We start from the raw sequence: 16,668 nt of genomic DNA, 5'->3' as shown, positions 1-16,668 counted from the left end.
ATCCCAATTACAGATTTACTGTAGCTTGATTCATTATCATCATCAATTTCATCATCATGATACGAATCGATTGATTAATTGATTGTTTGATTGATTTTTATTCGCCAAGCCCAACATACACCAATATACAAGAACAACAGGTCAAAATTAAGTCACCTTGAACAGGATAATCAACGAAAGCTCGAGAGCTTATTTCCAGTGGGGTCCCCGACAGACATGTAGGCCTACACAATTAATAAGTTAAAATAGTAATATTTACAGGCCGATAAGGAAAAGAAAAAACTTATTGAAGATAATAATAATAATAATGATGATAATAATAATAATAACATTAAACTGATGATAGAAATGATAATAAGTACAAGAAGAAAAGAAGGAGAAGAAGAAAAAGAGGAGGAGGAGGGGGAGGAAGAAGAGGAAAATAATGAAGAATATGTAGAATTTCTATAACGTACACAAATATAAGTATATACAAAATGAAAAGGTGTGAACCGGTAGAAGAATAACAATTTCAATCATATAACATGTCATTCGCTTCTCTTATCTGACTCTCAAGTGTTAGGTATTCCTTTAATTTCCTCTTAAAATGAGCAAAGTTTTCTAATTCCTTTATATCATTAGAAGGGATCTCCAATGTTTTATGCCATAGTTATAAAACGAATTAACATTTACCAATACTACCTACACTTTCTGGCAAGTTAAAGTTGAATCGGCTTTTTCTTGTATTATAATCATGCAAGTCAGTAACAAGATTGAAGTTGGATCGAATATAATGATTCGACCTCGTATGATATAATTTATGCATGTGATGCAATACGAGTTGTTTTGATATTTGGTTGACTTCAAGAAAACCAGCTTTAGTAAGTTCGCTGAAGCCAACATGAGTTCTTGGACCAGAACAGTTGATGAATCTTATCATTTTGTTCTGTCTAATTTTCAACTTCGAAGAGAGATTTATCCTGTAATCCTCGGTCACTTCATCTTGATTACTCAGATATTAGCCTATGAAAATGACAAATATTATACAAATACAGTAATTCCTCCTAGCTAGTAACTGATGTTGACTTTCAAGAATCTTAGACCCATATTGCATTTTTTGAATAAAATGATAATTACTTTTTATAAGTTATTCAGATTGTGCATGGCCGCTCCTTCTAGAGAAAGAGAGAGCGAGAGAGAGAGAGAGAGAGAGAGAGAGGGAGAAAGAAAGAAAGGGGGATATTTACTTTGCTGGTGTAATACCCTGTGCCCTACAGCTCCCTAACATTTTTATTTGGGAGCGCTTCTTAGCTCTTACATATTTTAAAAAAAGCTATAGGCGTATTAATCAATTAACTGCAAGAAGTTTTGATATTGTTACTGTACAACATAACAGGAAAAGAATATGTATATATATTTTTAATTTCATGAAGTGCAAGCGAGTTGAACACACTGGAACATGACTGAGAGATTACGATATGACATATATTTCGTATTAGAGAAATTGTATTTTCTTTAAGGAAATTGATAGTTCTTTCCACTTATTTGCAGATATAAAGGGCGTCTCTAGGATGGAAAGGATGAAAACATACTTTGGGGTTACGTACTCCAAAACTTTTTTCTTTCTTCTGCTTCTAAACTTTATTCAGTCTTCTTGGTAAGTACTTACAAAAGGTGAAAATAATATTTTTAGATATTCTTCAAGTAAAACATGAAAAATATAGTATCTAACTCTAATCTTTATTGTCTTAATTTACGATTATTTTATTACTGTCGACTGTAAATTTGAAGGGCAACTGAGTAAATAGATTTACGTTGAGAGTAGAAATATTGTGATTGACTATATGGTAGATTAACGTAAGTGGGGTACTTCCACTTTCCTTCTGCAACTTGAAGGAGTTTATTAAGTCGATGCACAGGATGCCAAGCTAATAATTTTCCTTTGTAGTGTAATTACTTTTCTTTTGATCTTCATAAATGCTACAATCAGAGCATTTATTTCTAGTGTATAAACTTTTTAAGGAATAACAGTTATATTCAGCAAATTTAAAAGCTCTTTTTTGTATCTTAAAAAATAAATTATAAACTAAGCGCTTCAAATTGGCAATAATACACACCTGTCTGTGTGATTCTACGGAATGATGGCTGCTACCTTCCTGCTAGTATCAGTCGATAATGATACTGCTGTGAATTAGCTCCCGGATTTTGTGGATATCTATCATATTGCAAGGAATTACCGTAATTCTACCCTGGGATTGTGATAACTTGCCACCTACGCTATGGCATCGGAGGCTTCTGTGGAAGCAGAAACATCGAAGAAGGATATTCTAGCTAAAAACATGCCCGCGACAGGCACGGCCAAGATGAAGTTTGGGGTCCTCATCGGCCTGATTGAGGTGGGGGAGATCGAGAACCGTGATATAGTGGACACCGTGCTAGATCTGGTGAGTAGATCTATTACAGTGGCAATAAAATAGATCAAGATCTTTTATAACAGCTTGATCTGCAGCAGTATACGACTATATACATGTGTGATTGTGAGTGGAAAAGCACTGAATATTTTATGATCGTGTACTGCTCCCTTGAGTGAATGTGTGGATGCCGGATGATGATGAGACAGCGTTATCTGAACTAATAAAAAGTCCAACTCCAAGCTAAAGCTAAACTAGTTAGGGGGAGGGGGTTCACTACGCTATAATAAGGCTTAACTAGCCTTTTATTTTCAGCGGCTATAAAGTAATTTAATTCAGTGGTCTAATCCATGCTAATGAACAGTAGGGCGCTTGTCCAAGAATAAGGATCGTCTGCGTTTCATATTTTTGATCTGCACGTTGACGATGCAAAAAACGGATTCCGGGATGATTTTCTTGATGCATTTTACATTGACAAACACTGGAAGAAGGAGCAATATCATTCACCCTTCTCCCAGTTGACACTCCAGTTATGACAATCCTGATATGACCCAGCAAGCAAGATACAGATGTAAAATGACTATGGTGCAAGACCCGGAAGCTGGGACATCCCCCCCCTTGAAGTTAGACCTGGAAGCTTGGCAGCTGGAGACGGCTTTCTTCCAGAAGCTTTGGTATTCAAGGTATTCAAGGTGTAATGAGCGGATAAATCCTTGGGAAGATGGACAACCCATAAAAGTAGACGGTGAACTACAGTTTGTAGGGTTATTTTCTTATGCCAAATCCATTTTTTTGCATCGCTGGCGAGCAATTCGGTAACCCAAAACCTGCAGAGCGCTAATGAAAAAATACATCTGCGAAACTGTAGATGATCCTTGTTTTTGCGGACGCATTTTGTCCGCGTTTATGAGGACAATCCTTATTCTCGGACCGGCGCCCCTACTGATGAATGTACTTTCGCACCACCATAAATGCTTCATTCTTTCACGCACAATGCAGTGCAGTATGTACATGTATTGAGTCAACAGAGACTAGCTTGTGCTTCATTTTGTTAAATGTATAAATAATGTATGTGTAGAGTCATTGGAGTGGTAATGAAGAAACTGATGTGTCTGACAGAATGAAGTATCAAGGGCCTTAAACCGCTCGACCATGACACTTCCATTGACAAATAATGTCAATTACATACATTGTCAAGACTCAATGCCGGTGTCAATTTTTCTGGGACAATATGCGTAAAAATCTTGTCTCCCTCTTTTTTCTTCTCTTGTTGAGTCTCTCCTCTAGCTCTATACCCTGCTATTTTTTTTGGAAATAAAAAAAGGGGAAGTGGCATGCACCCCCACCCCCCCCCCCCTTGGATCTGCCTCTGGCTTCTACAATAAGTCTCCTTTCTTTCAAAGAAACTTGATTTCTTTTTTCTGTCAAATCTTGGGTAAAAAATACATGTACTGTACATGTAGGAACCAGGAATTAATGTTTTTCTGTTAATGAAAAAAAAGAGTGCTAAAGTATTTGACCCCTATGTCCTCCAGAGTTATTGAACAAGATTATGAGGTCATAAATCTACATGTACGTGCTGTAATTCACGTCCTGCATAAAATATCATGAATTGAAAAGTTTAATTGACAGTACCAGAAGTCGAAATGGTAATAATGTTTTTTTTTTTTTAATTGACCTGAGTTAACAATGTACTGTACTGTTTGCATGACTTCACATTTTTTAGTACTTAGACAGTGATTGGACTGCAATTATTATTTCTTGTATTCACAATCACATACAATGTAGTAAATGGTATATTTTTACATTCCACATATCAAACTGAGATACAGAAAGAGAAACTATCATGGGCTATTTCTTTTTCACTATTGAGAGTACCGAGGCATCTACATGTATTACATGTAGGTAAAGATTGCTATTTATTATTGCAATTTAGTTCTACCATTTGATGGTGTTGTGACGTTAATCTTGCCCCTTGAAATACAGGGAGAGCCAGTCCTGCTATTCTTATAAAAGATTATGAGAGTATGTGTTTGTAGGCTTACATGTCCAGTACATGCACAGTTCATGATCTGCATACTGTAGATGCTGTCAATGAAATGTGTGGTGAATTCATGAGAATTGAATATTTTAATTTTAGTTGTCTATCTCTCCCTGGCACACCAGATACTGCTTGAGATCTGCTTGATATAAGTGTTAAAACAAAACAAAAAAAGAAAGAAACATACATTATCATACAGAAAACATGTACTAGCAGTATGTAATGTTGCAGACAGTAGACACAAAAGAGGAACATCATGATATTTTCTTTTCTAGTTGATACAGACTGGCAGAGCATGGGAAAATATTGTAGGAATTTTTTCCAAGGTTGAATTTTACAATAGTGAGAATACATGTATGCAGAACAATAGAACCCCACATTGAGAATTCCATGTATTTAAATGCATTGTAAATTATAAAGCTAACTTTGGCAGGGGTGGTAAAGAGAAAAATCACTGATTCATATCATGGTGTAAATCACTTAATAACAGTATATCATGGTTTAGAATTAAAAAACCCAGTGGTATTTTAGTAGTATTTTTTCAAGTCACTGATCCATATCACCTTTTAAAAAGGCCAACCCTGCATTGTAGGTGAAATTGTGATGCTGACACAACAAGAACTATAACAATAACAACAATAACAACAAAAACAAACAATAAAAATAACATTAACATTATACATGTATATGTATCACACTCTGCTGCATTGATTATATATTTTTCAGAGAAGATCATCAATTTAAGTCCTCAGCTACAGTGTTTAGTAGTGTGTGTGTTTGAATTCATGTAAGTTAAATATATTGAAATGTAGATAAAGATTCAATTTAAGAATTTTATATCGGGTGGTAAATTATGAATTAAAGAGAGTTTCATTCATCAGTTCATGTGCACTACTGCACTTAACATAAACATTCAGAATTCAGCTTGACATGTATACAGTACCTGATAAGAATGATATACAATGTAGTATGGGTCCCTTTGATAATTAAAAAACAAACAAACAAACAAACACCAGAAATTATACACTTCATGTACATATATTGTATAGAACTATACATGTAGTACTAGTAGTAGTAGTTGCAGATCAATAACAAATGTTACTGCATCTACATGTAGACAAAAGTCAATTTACATCTTAGAATACACATTTACTAGTAAAGATGTTAAGAGTGTATGAATATGAAGGGTACATAATTTACCACTACCAGGTAGCTGTATTAACACTTCTGTAATAATAATAATACCAGAGTGTGGTTTTATGAGTGGCAATAGATTATTTTTAGATGTGGCATCCATGGCTTTTAGTGATGAGTCATAATACACAGCATACATTGAGCGTTGGACACGTGAAGCTCTACGATCAGGGGGCGAGGTAGGAGCAGTAGATAGACACCACACCATGATTCAGCTACATGTGTAGTCATTACCTGATACTTCTTGCTTCAGTGGCTTGTACACCTACATGTATATGTAGATTTTTCCTTTCAATGTACTTGTAGGCCCACATGTTAGCATTCTTGCATTGGAGAGAAAATGAATGAGTGTATAATTGTGTGAAAAAGGAGTAAAGAGAGAAAAAGGAGTAAATAGAGAAAAAAGAATAAAGAGAGAGAGAGAGAGAGAGAGAGAGGGGGGAGAGGGGGGGGGGGGGGGGAGGAAGAAGAGAAACAGAAAGAGAAAAAGGATAAAGAGAAAGAAAATGTAAAGGAGAGAGAATCATAAATGAGCTATATTAAAAAAAAAGAGGTAGAAAGAAAAAGGAAGAGAGAGAGAGAGAGAGAGAGAGAATGAGAAGAGAATGAATAAAGAGAAGAGAAGAGAAAGAGAATGAAAGATCAACATGAGTACATGTATGAAGTGAACTGTACATATTCATGTACACACATATATATGTAGATCCAATACCATGTGACCTGAAATGACTGACACTGCTGCATGTAATGTAATTACACTGTCTACAATTTATTTAAATTACTTCTATCTAATGATAGAGTGTTCTACCTTTTTCTGAAAAGTTTTAACAAACAGAATTGTTATTTCTTTTCTTTTAATGCAGTTCATGAAATTGAATTAAAATTTATTTATTATAAAGTCAGATTTATTAACCAACCTGCAAAATAAGACAAAAAGATCGATATGTAACATATAATACATATTGCTAGTACTCAAATATAAATATAAAAAATTCAAGGTGCACAATATTTCACAAAATAGAAGATCAGCTTACGTTTGTAAGTTGACATCTTCAGAAGATAACAAAAATATTATCCTGTTAAGAAGAAATAGTATTCCTTATATTAAGTCACACACCACAGTATGGTACATGTACCACACTCAAATGAACTGCTCTCAATAAAACACCTACATGTTACTGTATTGCAGTTGCTGATTGATCTGTTAATTAAAATATCTTAAATTTAGGTCAAAAATTATTCATATATATAGTTAATATATACATGTAAGTAGGAAGATACAAAATAATTTGTAGACTGGAAATTTGGAAAATCATAGATCCTTGTCTGCAGAATGAAAATACATTTATGTACTGTTCAATATGAGAATGCTGGAAAGCACAACAAAACAATTTGCCAAGTACTAGCGGTAATTTTTTTCTTCTAAACTGTCTTTTTTCCATATTGCTTGTTCTGTGGGTACTGCACACTACAGTACATGTATGTTGTAGGAAGCCATACATGTAAAATTTCACTCCAGTTACGAAAACAAATGAAATGGAATTGATGCAGTGCATACAGATTTATGTGCATGCTGCATGTAGTTGAAAGTGCATATGAAGCCATTAAACAAAATTCTTGTGAATACAAAAATCAATACATTGTGTAGTGTGGGATAAAGTAAATTACAATGCACATGTATATGTACTGTATGTGCAGTGGGGAAGTTAGGTCATCTAGGGAAGAATGAATCATAATGTATTGAATTTTCATGTTTTCTCTTGAGTATTTTACAATGTATTAGCATTGTATTGGAGTACATGTAGTTCTTCATGTACCTAAGTTTAAATTGCTCTAATGAAGAACAGTGATAATAACAGGGTAGCAAATTTGCAACAAATATTGTGGTGTAATTATCGAAAGAGTGGCAGCTACATGTACTGTAGAATGGATATTTGGAAATGGATATTTCTGCTGTTTTTCTGAGAACCGTTTACAACTACAAACAAAAATATACAAGGAATATAATAGATATTTGCATACCCTAGTATAAAGATATGTGAAAAATGAATAGTCCCATTCATAATATTTCATTAGGGAATTCCCCTTGTGTGTTCAACAACATCATGTACCCTTATGGCATCGACTTTACGCAGTGTTAGCAGCCGGTTCCTGAATACCCATATTCATTGCAGCTCATCTTTCGAGACATCCTTCCCCTAAGTGCTCCGTGTGGGGTACTTGTACAGCCAGGGTAGCGATAAAAAGAACCCCCAATTTGTGCCCTATCCATCCTACCATACAACACACGCCATGTACTCGACCTTGGAAGAGACGAACATGCGCCACTGAAAATTCATATCAACATAATGTTGATTTAGGCGTACTGTATAGACTCAAGTATATACAGTACAGGTGTACATGTATGCATGGCCATGTGCAGGCATTTATTACAATACAAATAAAGATAGGTGAGCTGAAATTGATGGAGGCAAAATGCAAATGTATACACGCAGTAACCTCTCTACAGGATCAAGTTCAGCGTATAACTATAGTTCAAGGGTATTTTTTTGGTTTTGTTTATCTACATTGTATGTAGTACATATTCTACATACATTGTATATGTGATGCAACTATTTGATCTATTTTCTCTGTGAAAAATGCATGTAAACACAACAAATTTTCTTTTGGACCAATACAAATTTGAATTGAATTGTTTGATAATTCATGTTGTACACTGTCAATGCTAAAAATGACATATTTTCAATTTACATAAATACATTTACATATATAGATTGTGTGGCTGAGTCATTCAGAAATACTAGATTTTATTTCATTTTCCAAGAGTTCTTAAATTTCCTTTAAAAAAGATTGATAAGAATTCATGTACATGTACATTGTAGGAATCTTGTATTATTATAATAACTGTACATATAAATTGAAAGAGTAACCTAATGATCTTAGTGATATTTTACACTGCAAATGCAATAACCAATATTGATTGATACACATCAAAATAAGAGCATAGGGATATCAACAGGTTCTGTTTACATTCTCACACTCACTCCATGTATATTGTATGCATTCAGACAGCCCAGATGTGGCCTCTAGACTGTGTAAAAAAAAATGGATCACCCGCTGTATATATCCATCATATATGCCATAATTTCCCAATACATCAGGCGTGAAATTTTGTGATCCAATTTTGGCAGGAAGTTGGAGACGGTCGGGCTGGCTGGGTCAACTTTGTTGATGAAGTGACGAAAGCCCCATCATTGGATTAATCAGAGTAAATCCCAGATCAGTATTCATCAGACTGCTAATCCATAAAAGGATTAGGCAGTTCCGACTGTGTTCACATGGCTGGGGTGTCCTTATTTCAGACAGCGATAAACACAATGAGAGTGAGATGTGCAAAAAGGGGTTATGCACAACGGGCAGTGAGAGTCTTGTTCACGTATATACAGTATGTACATGTAGGATATATTTTACAATGCTGGCCATGGGAACGAAGCTGTAGACTGCGTTATCAGCATTATGACTGACATGACAGGAAAGGATGGGATCTAAAAAAGAAAATATTTACAAGAAAACAGTCACATGAATATATATTCACTTAAAAAATACAGAACTGTTCATTAATGCTGCATGTTTTCTCACTACATGTACTGCTCGTTGTGCAGACCTCCTTGGACCATTAATTTATGTTGATTGAACGTTGAGATAATTTATTGTTGCTGGTAAATGCATTTAGAACACATTGGATGTCATTCAGCCTGATTCAGGTGGTGGAATTATCTTTTCTTCATTAGTCTTGATTGCTATGGAATCTAAAACCATTTGGCAGAATGAGGTAGGAATTATAATCATGAATCCAATTATCCATACCTTATTTCCATACTCACATGTACATGTATCCATACCTTATTTTCATACTTACATGTATCCATACCTTATTTCCATACTTACATGTATCCAGACCTTATTTCCATACTTATCCATACCTTATTTCCATACTTATCTATACCTTATGTCCATAATTATCCATACCTTATTTCCATACTTATCCATATCTTATTTCCATAATTATCTATACCTTATTTCCATGCCTTGCCCTAGGCCTTGGATGCTAAATCTCTTTGGCAAAATGAACTGATAATTATGGATAATATCACATCCGTATTTTATTTCTTAAAGGTGAAATTCAAAGAAAATCACAAATATGTCAACTAATGTATCACTAAAAACTGGTAAGCTAACGGATGGCCATAGTACAAGTTTTAGGTCAACTAAATATCAGGTGATTTATAAAAATACAAATACAACCACCTCCATAGCAGCTGGGATATACGAGAGATTCGCCAGAAAAATAACGATGCTTTAATGACGTCACTATATGGACCAATACTGCCCAAGCAGACGACATCCCATAGAGAAGGAACATAATTGCAAAGCTATTATTTGTTAGTGTATGTAATGGCATGTCAAACCATTCAAAAGGGGATATGACCCGATTCTGATAACTAAAATCTTTTGCTTGTAAATACACAGGATAGGGTTTAATTAACAATCAAAGAAACCAGACTTTCAAATTGAAAAACCCCCAGAATGATATTAAGGACGGCATTTGTTCCCTCTTGAAATGCCGGACATACCGCGGTGTGTGCAGCTGAATATACAATGGCGTCTTATCTTAGTTTACAAGCGACAGTTTCCTTTATTTTGTATCGCTGCATTTGTCATCAAAATAAAACCATGCACCGGGTTTAGAGTGAGGCAATAGATTACATTTAGCCTGGCGGTAGTGAAGTAAGAGAAAGAACGATGAAAACACAGGCACTGAAAATGTGTGAGATGTCATGGGACATCGTCTGCTTGTGCAAGTCATGTCCATCCTGTGATCTCACACATTTCAGCAGCATTCGGAGAGCTCTTCAGGTGCTCTGCCGGGGCTGTATTTAAGCGTTTTGTAATTTATAATAATCATTACTTCGAATGTTTCCAAACATTGAATTTTGATAACCTTGTCGAATCAACATTTCAACTTTGCAATAATGAAAATAAAGTTAGTTTTTAAAATCAATGAATATCTACTTTAAACGAAGTTTTATGAGACTTGAGCTCCCCCCTAATCTCTCTAGAAGTGTTACTGCTCTGAACGAATGATATGTACATGTACATGTACATGTAATTTAGAATAAAACCTATCAAGGCTTTGAATTGCCTTGCTCCGAAGAACAAACTCAATTTGCCTTGCAAAGAAAACAAGAGCATCTAAGATGATCTAACCAAGATGAGGCTTGTAATATTTGGATTAACCCTTTCATTACAAATTATCTCCATGCTTGTGTACATGAATGTGAGCTGCATGCTCATGTGAAAAATATCAGAGCAATTTGCCTCAAGAAACATACCTCTATTACAGCTTGTTCACACATGATGTGAGTTGTGACTGCTTTAATACTGCTACTATTTTCTGTGTATAGTGCGCATCAAGTGGGAATTTTAGAAAAATAGTTTCATATACCTGTACATGTACTGTATATACATGTACATTCAAACCTGCTTTAGCGACCACCTGTATAGAAAGACCACTTGTCTACAGAGACCACTTGTCTACAGAGACCACTTTTTTGTTTCCCTTGAAAATGATTTCTCATTGAAACATGTACCAAAGGAACCTGTACATACATGTAAAAACCACTTGCCTATAAAGAATATGTTTCTTGTCTCCCTTGGGTGGTCTTCATAGACAGTGCAATGAAGGTTTTACCTGTGCTTGAACTCTCTCTGTTATATGACACAGAAATGGGGATGTTTTACACTTGTGTAAAATACATCATATAAAATATGTAGTGGTACACTGTCAAATGTGAACGTGCCTACTGTACATGCAATGGAATGGGAGCTCGATATCAAGCACATTAGCCCCATTTTCTGAGGGTATAGGGATGAGGCGAACTCCGTCTGGGCAAATTCCATGTTATTTTAACACACATGCAGTATGATTTTCCTTGTAATTTAAAGTCTATGAGGATTCTGTATCTCAAGGCATTGTTGATATTAGATTTTATTTTGATAGACAAGTCTGGGACATCTGTATTTCCAACACTATTTATATACAACAGTTTGCCATCACATCTAGGTGTACACTGTACATCCTACCAAGTGTGATTTCAAGAATAATCTTAAACATTTAATTTGTATTCCTCCTGCAAAATCTACTTAGAAATTATTTTTGTAAGTTTGTTGTGACACTGTAATACTGAGGATAAAGAGTTTACAGTTGATCCTGCTTTTTAGGTCCACTTTTTTTTCTTTTCAAAGGTACTACATAACTTTTTTTTTGAGATTACATGCATTGACAACAAGATACATGTATAAATGTAAGCCTACAGTTGTACTAGTCAACAAGTTAAGACATGTATGTAAAACCTAGTTAATTGAAAGTAGCATTCTTTGAATATTATTAAATGCACTTTGGAAACGAAACAAAATGTAAAATCCTCTCACTGCATTCTTGATATTTTTGCTCAATACTTTTTTTTCTTCAGCCAGTGTAGATTTAAACATTTATTTTATAAGAAGTAGTGATAGTCTGATACTAACATTAATAAAGGCACATTGAGATAAAGCAAAGAAGTACCCCTATGCGGTCCTTCTCTTCAACCCCTCCACTTTTCCAGTGGCCTGTTTTCACAAGGGAAAAAGAGGGAAGCTGAGTGTCCAATTGAAATAGAAACAACTGTAAACACGTGCAGCGTAGCATCGCAAAGCTTGGAAGACAAGCAGGTGTACTGATGCCACATTGTTCTAGTTACATAAATGACCTCTTTTGCTTTGCCCAAATCTAGTTTGTCAGCCAGTAAATTGCTTAGCAGGAACATACATAAAGTCTTGCTCTAGATATATTTAGGTATCACTTACCGGGAATAAAGTAATGTTTTACAGAGAAATGAATGTAGCAAGTCCAAAGTGTATATTAGATTAAAGTAGAAATCAAACAAGAACGGAAAGGGAAAATTTGAAAATTTACTAGACACTAATAAACAAAACAAGAGTTGAAGATAGAAACTGAGTTGTGCATCCCAATAGAAGATGATGAAAAAAGGGGTTATGTCAGTTTCATTGTAATTTGCTTTATACTGTCTTTAATTTTCTATGATTGAAATTTGGGAAAAATATGGACTTTCCCCCTATGAAATGGGGAATATAGGCTTGGATTTAACTTTAGGTGATTACGTAATAAAAGCACAGCACATGTAGAGTGTCTATACATAAATGTTTTAACGTAGTTCAAATCGGGTATCTCAAGGTGTACATTAATTTTTTATTTGACAATACAGTGGAGGCCATTGTTTTGTACAAATATATAAAATGTTTTCTTAGTTCAGTTTGCAAAGTACACCTCCCACGTTTGAATTCCATTAACCTCGTTTTAATTCCAGCTGTACTAAGTATAATTGCGGGGAATTATCACCCGTGTTTGTCTAGCACGCATTGGGTAGCGGTTTGTCATTACTCTGATGGTCGGTCGTGGTCCGAGAAAGATAATTGGGTTTTAAATTCATCCAAAGCACCCTTTATTGATTGGCAGATCTTGTGTTACTGGCCTTTAGGGAGAGTGCATGTACAGTAGCAATGGTTTGTTTGGCATGGATGTGGGACTTTAAAATACTGTATACAGTGTACATGTATATACATGTATAGTGCATCACATGTATGTTAAATGTATTTATCTGTGGCTGTGCTTACTGTGCCCAGTATATATACTAATCGATGTATCTGTTTTTACAATGCATTTGGCATACCTCTGCAGGAATCATAAATGTAGTTTACTTATGAATAAATGAGGAACAAAGATAACAAGGAGGGATTGAAACAGATAAAATGAGAGAATAAATATATAAAAATGAAGTAGACTGCATTATGTTTAGTATACATGTATACTGGCTGTTGTTATGGTGCACAGTATCTAATCAGCATACAGGTTCATCTGTTTTTGTTCATTCATCATCTACATGTATCATATCTGTGCAGGAGTCATAGATATATATTTTAATGTAAAATGACGAAAATAAATGACTAAAAGAGAGGAATCTAGGAGAGAAAGAAAATTAGAAGATAAGGGAGGTATACATGCAGGATATTTTTATAATTTGTACATGTACCTGCAGTTGCGCTTGCAGCACACAGTATCTAATCAACAATAACGTACAGTGTTTTCATGTTGCTTCTAATAAATCATTAAGACTGCCACGGCTAAATTGAGTATTTTTGAGGCTATTGATTTATTGATTGATTGATTGATCTTATTTCATTATACATGTAGGGTATAACAAATGTATAGATAATAACAAAATAAGATAATATAACACAATATTTTTGGAAGGAACACCCTGCTCAGCTGTGCCATTAAAGCACAGCTGTTTTACTAAGTGGTCATAAAATTAAAACAAACAAACAAGGAAAAATTAACATATTACAATTGGATTCATTATCGTGTAACAACAATATACCAGATATAGCTCACTCTATGACATGCACCATCCACCCAAAAGCAAACTCTTAAAAACCTACCCACACATGTAATGTAAGTACCGGTAGATGAATTGACTGAAACCTCACCCTCCAGTATACACGTAAGAAGGAAAAATTAGGAAATGCATTATGCTAATGTATTTGAAAGAGTGCATGATGGGAGGTAAGATAAAAGTACATTACAGGTGTATATGCAGTTCAACTTTAGTGGTTACATGTACAGTGGATGTATAGTACATGTATAATAAAAAGGATTTTTCATTTTATAACACTGCAAGTACATGGACATGTACATGTACATGGACATGTACATGTATGTCCATCTGAGTCTGCTCAGGAGAAAAATGCAACTGAGGATGGGAGGAGGAAGAGGACAATAGAGAGAGAGAGAGAGAGAAAGATAAATAAGGAGCTGTAGAGATGTATTATATCTACAAGGGAAAATACATAAAAAACTTATACAATAGAGGCAGAGAAAGGCAAGAAATAAAGATGGATAGACAGAGAGAAAGAATGACAAACAGACAGGGAAGGGAGGTACAAAAGGAAGGGTGGAGGGAAGATGGGAGGGAAGATGGGAGGGAGGTAGGCACAGAGAGAGAGAGAGAGAGAGAGATAGAGATGGAGAGACAGACAGACACACACACAGTCACACACACATGCAGAAGTGGGAGGGATAAATTACATTGTAGGTAATGAACATGTAGGAGGGAGAGAGATAGAGAGGTCAAGATGAAATGAAAATATCAGAGTAATTGCTCTGATTAAAAAGGCATTGAATTAGTGCAGGCAGGCAATGACAAAATGAAGTAAATTGTCTCTGAATGTAATCCTTTTTGATGAATAGATGTTATTACGAATCAGCGGTTGGCATGGTAACCAGCGGATATTATGATAACTTGTTTGTGCAGATGGTAGAAGAGTTTACGCTGACATGTGTATACTGTACACTTGGTTAAAGGTACAGATGCACAGTCTTTCCAAAAGATTATGAAGATTTATATATACCTGTACATGTACAATGTATTTTTCAGTAAAAGATTTTGAAGGTATACATATATTTGCATTTGTTATATACTAAATCACAGGAAAATAAGTTGGCCAAAATATCCTCAATATAATTCAAATATCCCTGAAAGACTTTTATAAAAACTTGATGTAGAGTTTGATATATTATGAAATTCTTAGGAAATGTGATGTTTATAGAGTATTGTAAATGCAGAAAGGCTTATGGGTGTTCATTTACATTTGTGTGCTTGTAATGACCTGAGTTTTTCTATTCTCAATTTTTGTGAGTTGAAAGAGTATTGAATAGAAGTTAGATTTACATGTGAATTATTTATCATGATCCACTATAAAAAGTCTCTATCCCTATCTCTATCTCTCCTCTCCTTTCTCTCCTTTCTCACACTTTGTCATTTATTTTTCTTTCTCTCTCTCTCTCTCTCTGTATATTCATGTTCACTGTTCATTTGTTTTTTTAATATTAAAAAAAAACACTTTCCGGTCAATGTACTGTTCTGTAAAAAATAAACCAGAGAAAACAAAAAATATGATTTAGCAATGTAAAATAATGGATGGCATATTTCTTTTCTTTTACTCCTTAGTTGGTTGGTGGCAACTTTGACCTGGAGTCTAATTTTATCATCCAGGAGCCGGACAACATTGGTCACTTAGTAGACATGCTGGAACACTGCTCGGTCACTCTTCAGGTGAGTCATGCATGCTGACCACTGTGCTTTGAGACATGGTCAAACAAGTTACGGTCATTGTCATGAAGATATGTGTATGTGTGTGAGTGTGTTTGATAGGAGGATGGGAAATTACATTATGTGTCTGGCCAACTCGGCACCTGGACAAAATATTTTTTTCAGCCACAATGGAAATATGAAGTTTGTCATCTCCTATGATATGACTTGAGTTGCCCTGCGTGGCAGAAGACATACTGTACAATGGTCACGGACATGGTACATGAAGGTCGTCAATTATATGTAATTATGTATGATGCACTGACGAGATGTGCTGAGTACTGACTAGATGTGCGGGAAGAAGTGTAGTCTATACGGTATTCCATAAGTTATAAAGAAACAGCATTTGAGCCTCACTCAATTTCTGATTTGCAACTGAAGGCATGAGACTGTTTTTAGTTCAATATTACGTTCACTTTGTCAAAGTGACATTTCTGTTTCTAGTAAAAGCTAGGATCATTGCCAGAGGCAGCATTTATCGACAGCCTGCTGACGATTTCTCATTCTTTTTTTTTTTTACAACTTAAACGCATCAACTCAGGTCAATGAATTGAATCGTAGCATTGGGCATTGCTTCCCATAACTTTGATGAAGACACGGTCTGGAAAAAATGGCTCATACTGTGTACGTCATTCAGCTCCAAATCAAAATCTGGCCGAGCTAGATGAGTTTGATTGAATGTTTGTCTCTTGTTTCATGATTCTCTTCAACCCCCCTTTCTCTCATCTTCCCGTAAGAAGGCCGAATCCAATTAGGATGCCAGGTATCGTTGTCA

General features: G+C 35.1%; 1 protein-coding gene across 1 annotated transcript; it reads left to right on the top strand.

Moving 5' to 3' along the window:
* Nucleotides 1-2,112: 2,112 nt before the first annotated feature.
* Nucleotides 2,113-16,068, top strand: LOC100892951 (lipopolysaccharide-responsive and beige-like anchor protein). Its single transcript, XM_011675590.2, has 2 exons — nucleotides 2,113-2,423; nucleotides 15,753-16,068. The coding sequence occupies exons 1-2, from the start codon at nucleotides 2,259-2,261 to the stop codon at nucleotides 15,873-15,875; spliced, it is 288 nt and encodes a 95-aa protein (XP_011673892.1). The 5' UTR covers nucleotides 2,113-2,258; the 3' UTR covers nucleotides 15,876-16,068.
* The last annotated feature ends 600 nt before the right edge of the window (nucleotides 16,069-16,668 follow it).

Source organism: Strongylocentrotus purpuratus, unplaced genomic scaffold (assembly GCF_000002235.5).
Source record: "Strongylocentrotus purpuratus isolate Spur 01 unplaced genomic scaffold, Spur_5.0 spur5_scaffold_11, whole genome shotgun sequence".
NCBI lineage: Eukaryota > Metazoa > Echinodermata > Echinoidea > Camarodonta > Strongylocentrotidae > Strongylocentrotus > Strongylocentrotus purpuratus.
Note: the sequence above shows the minus strand (reverse complement) of the source record. Positions and strands in the feature narration are given on the sequence as shown.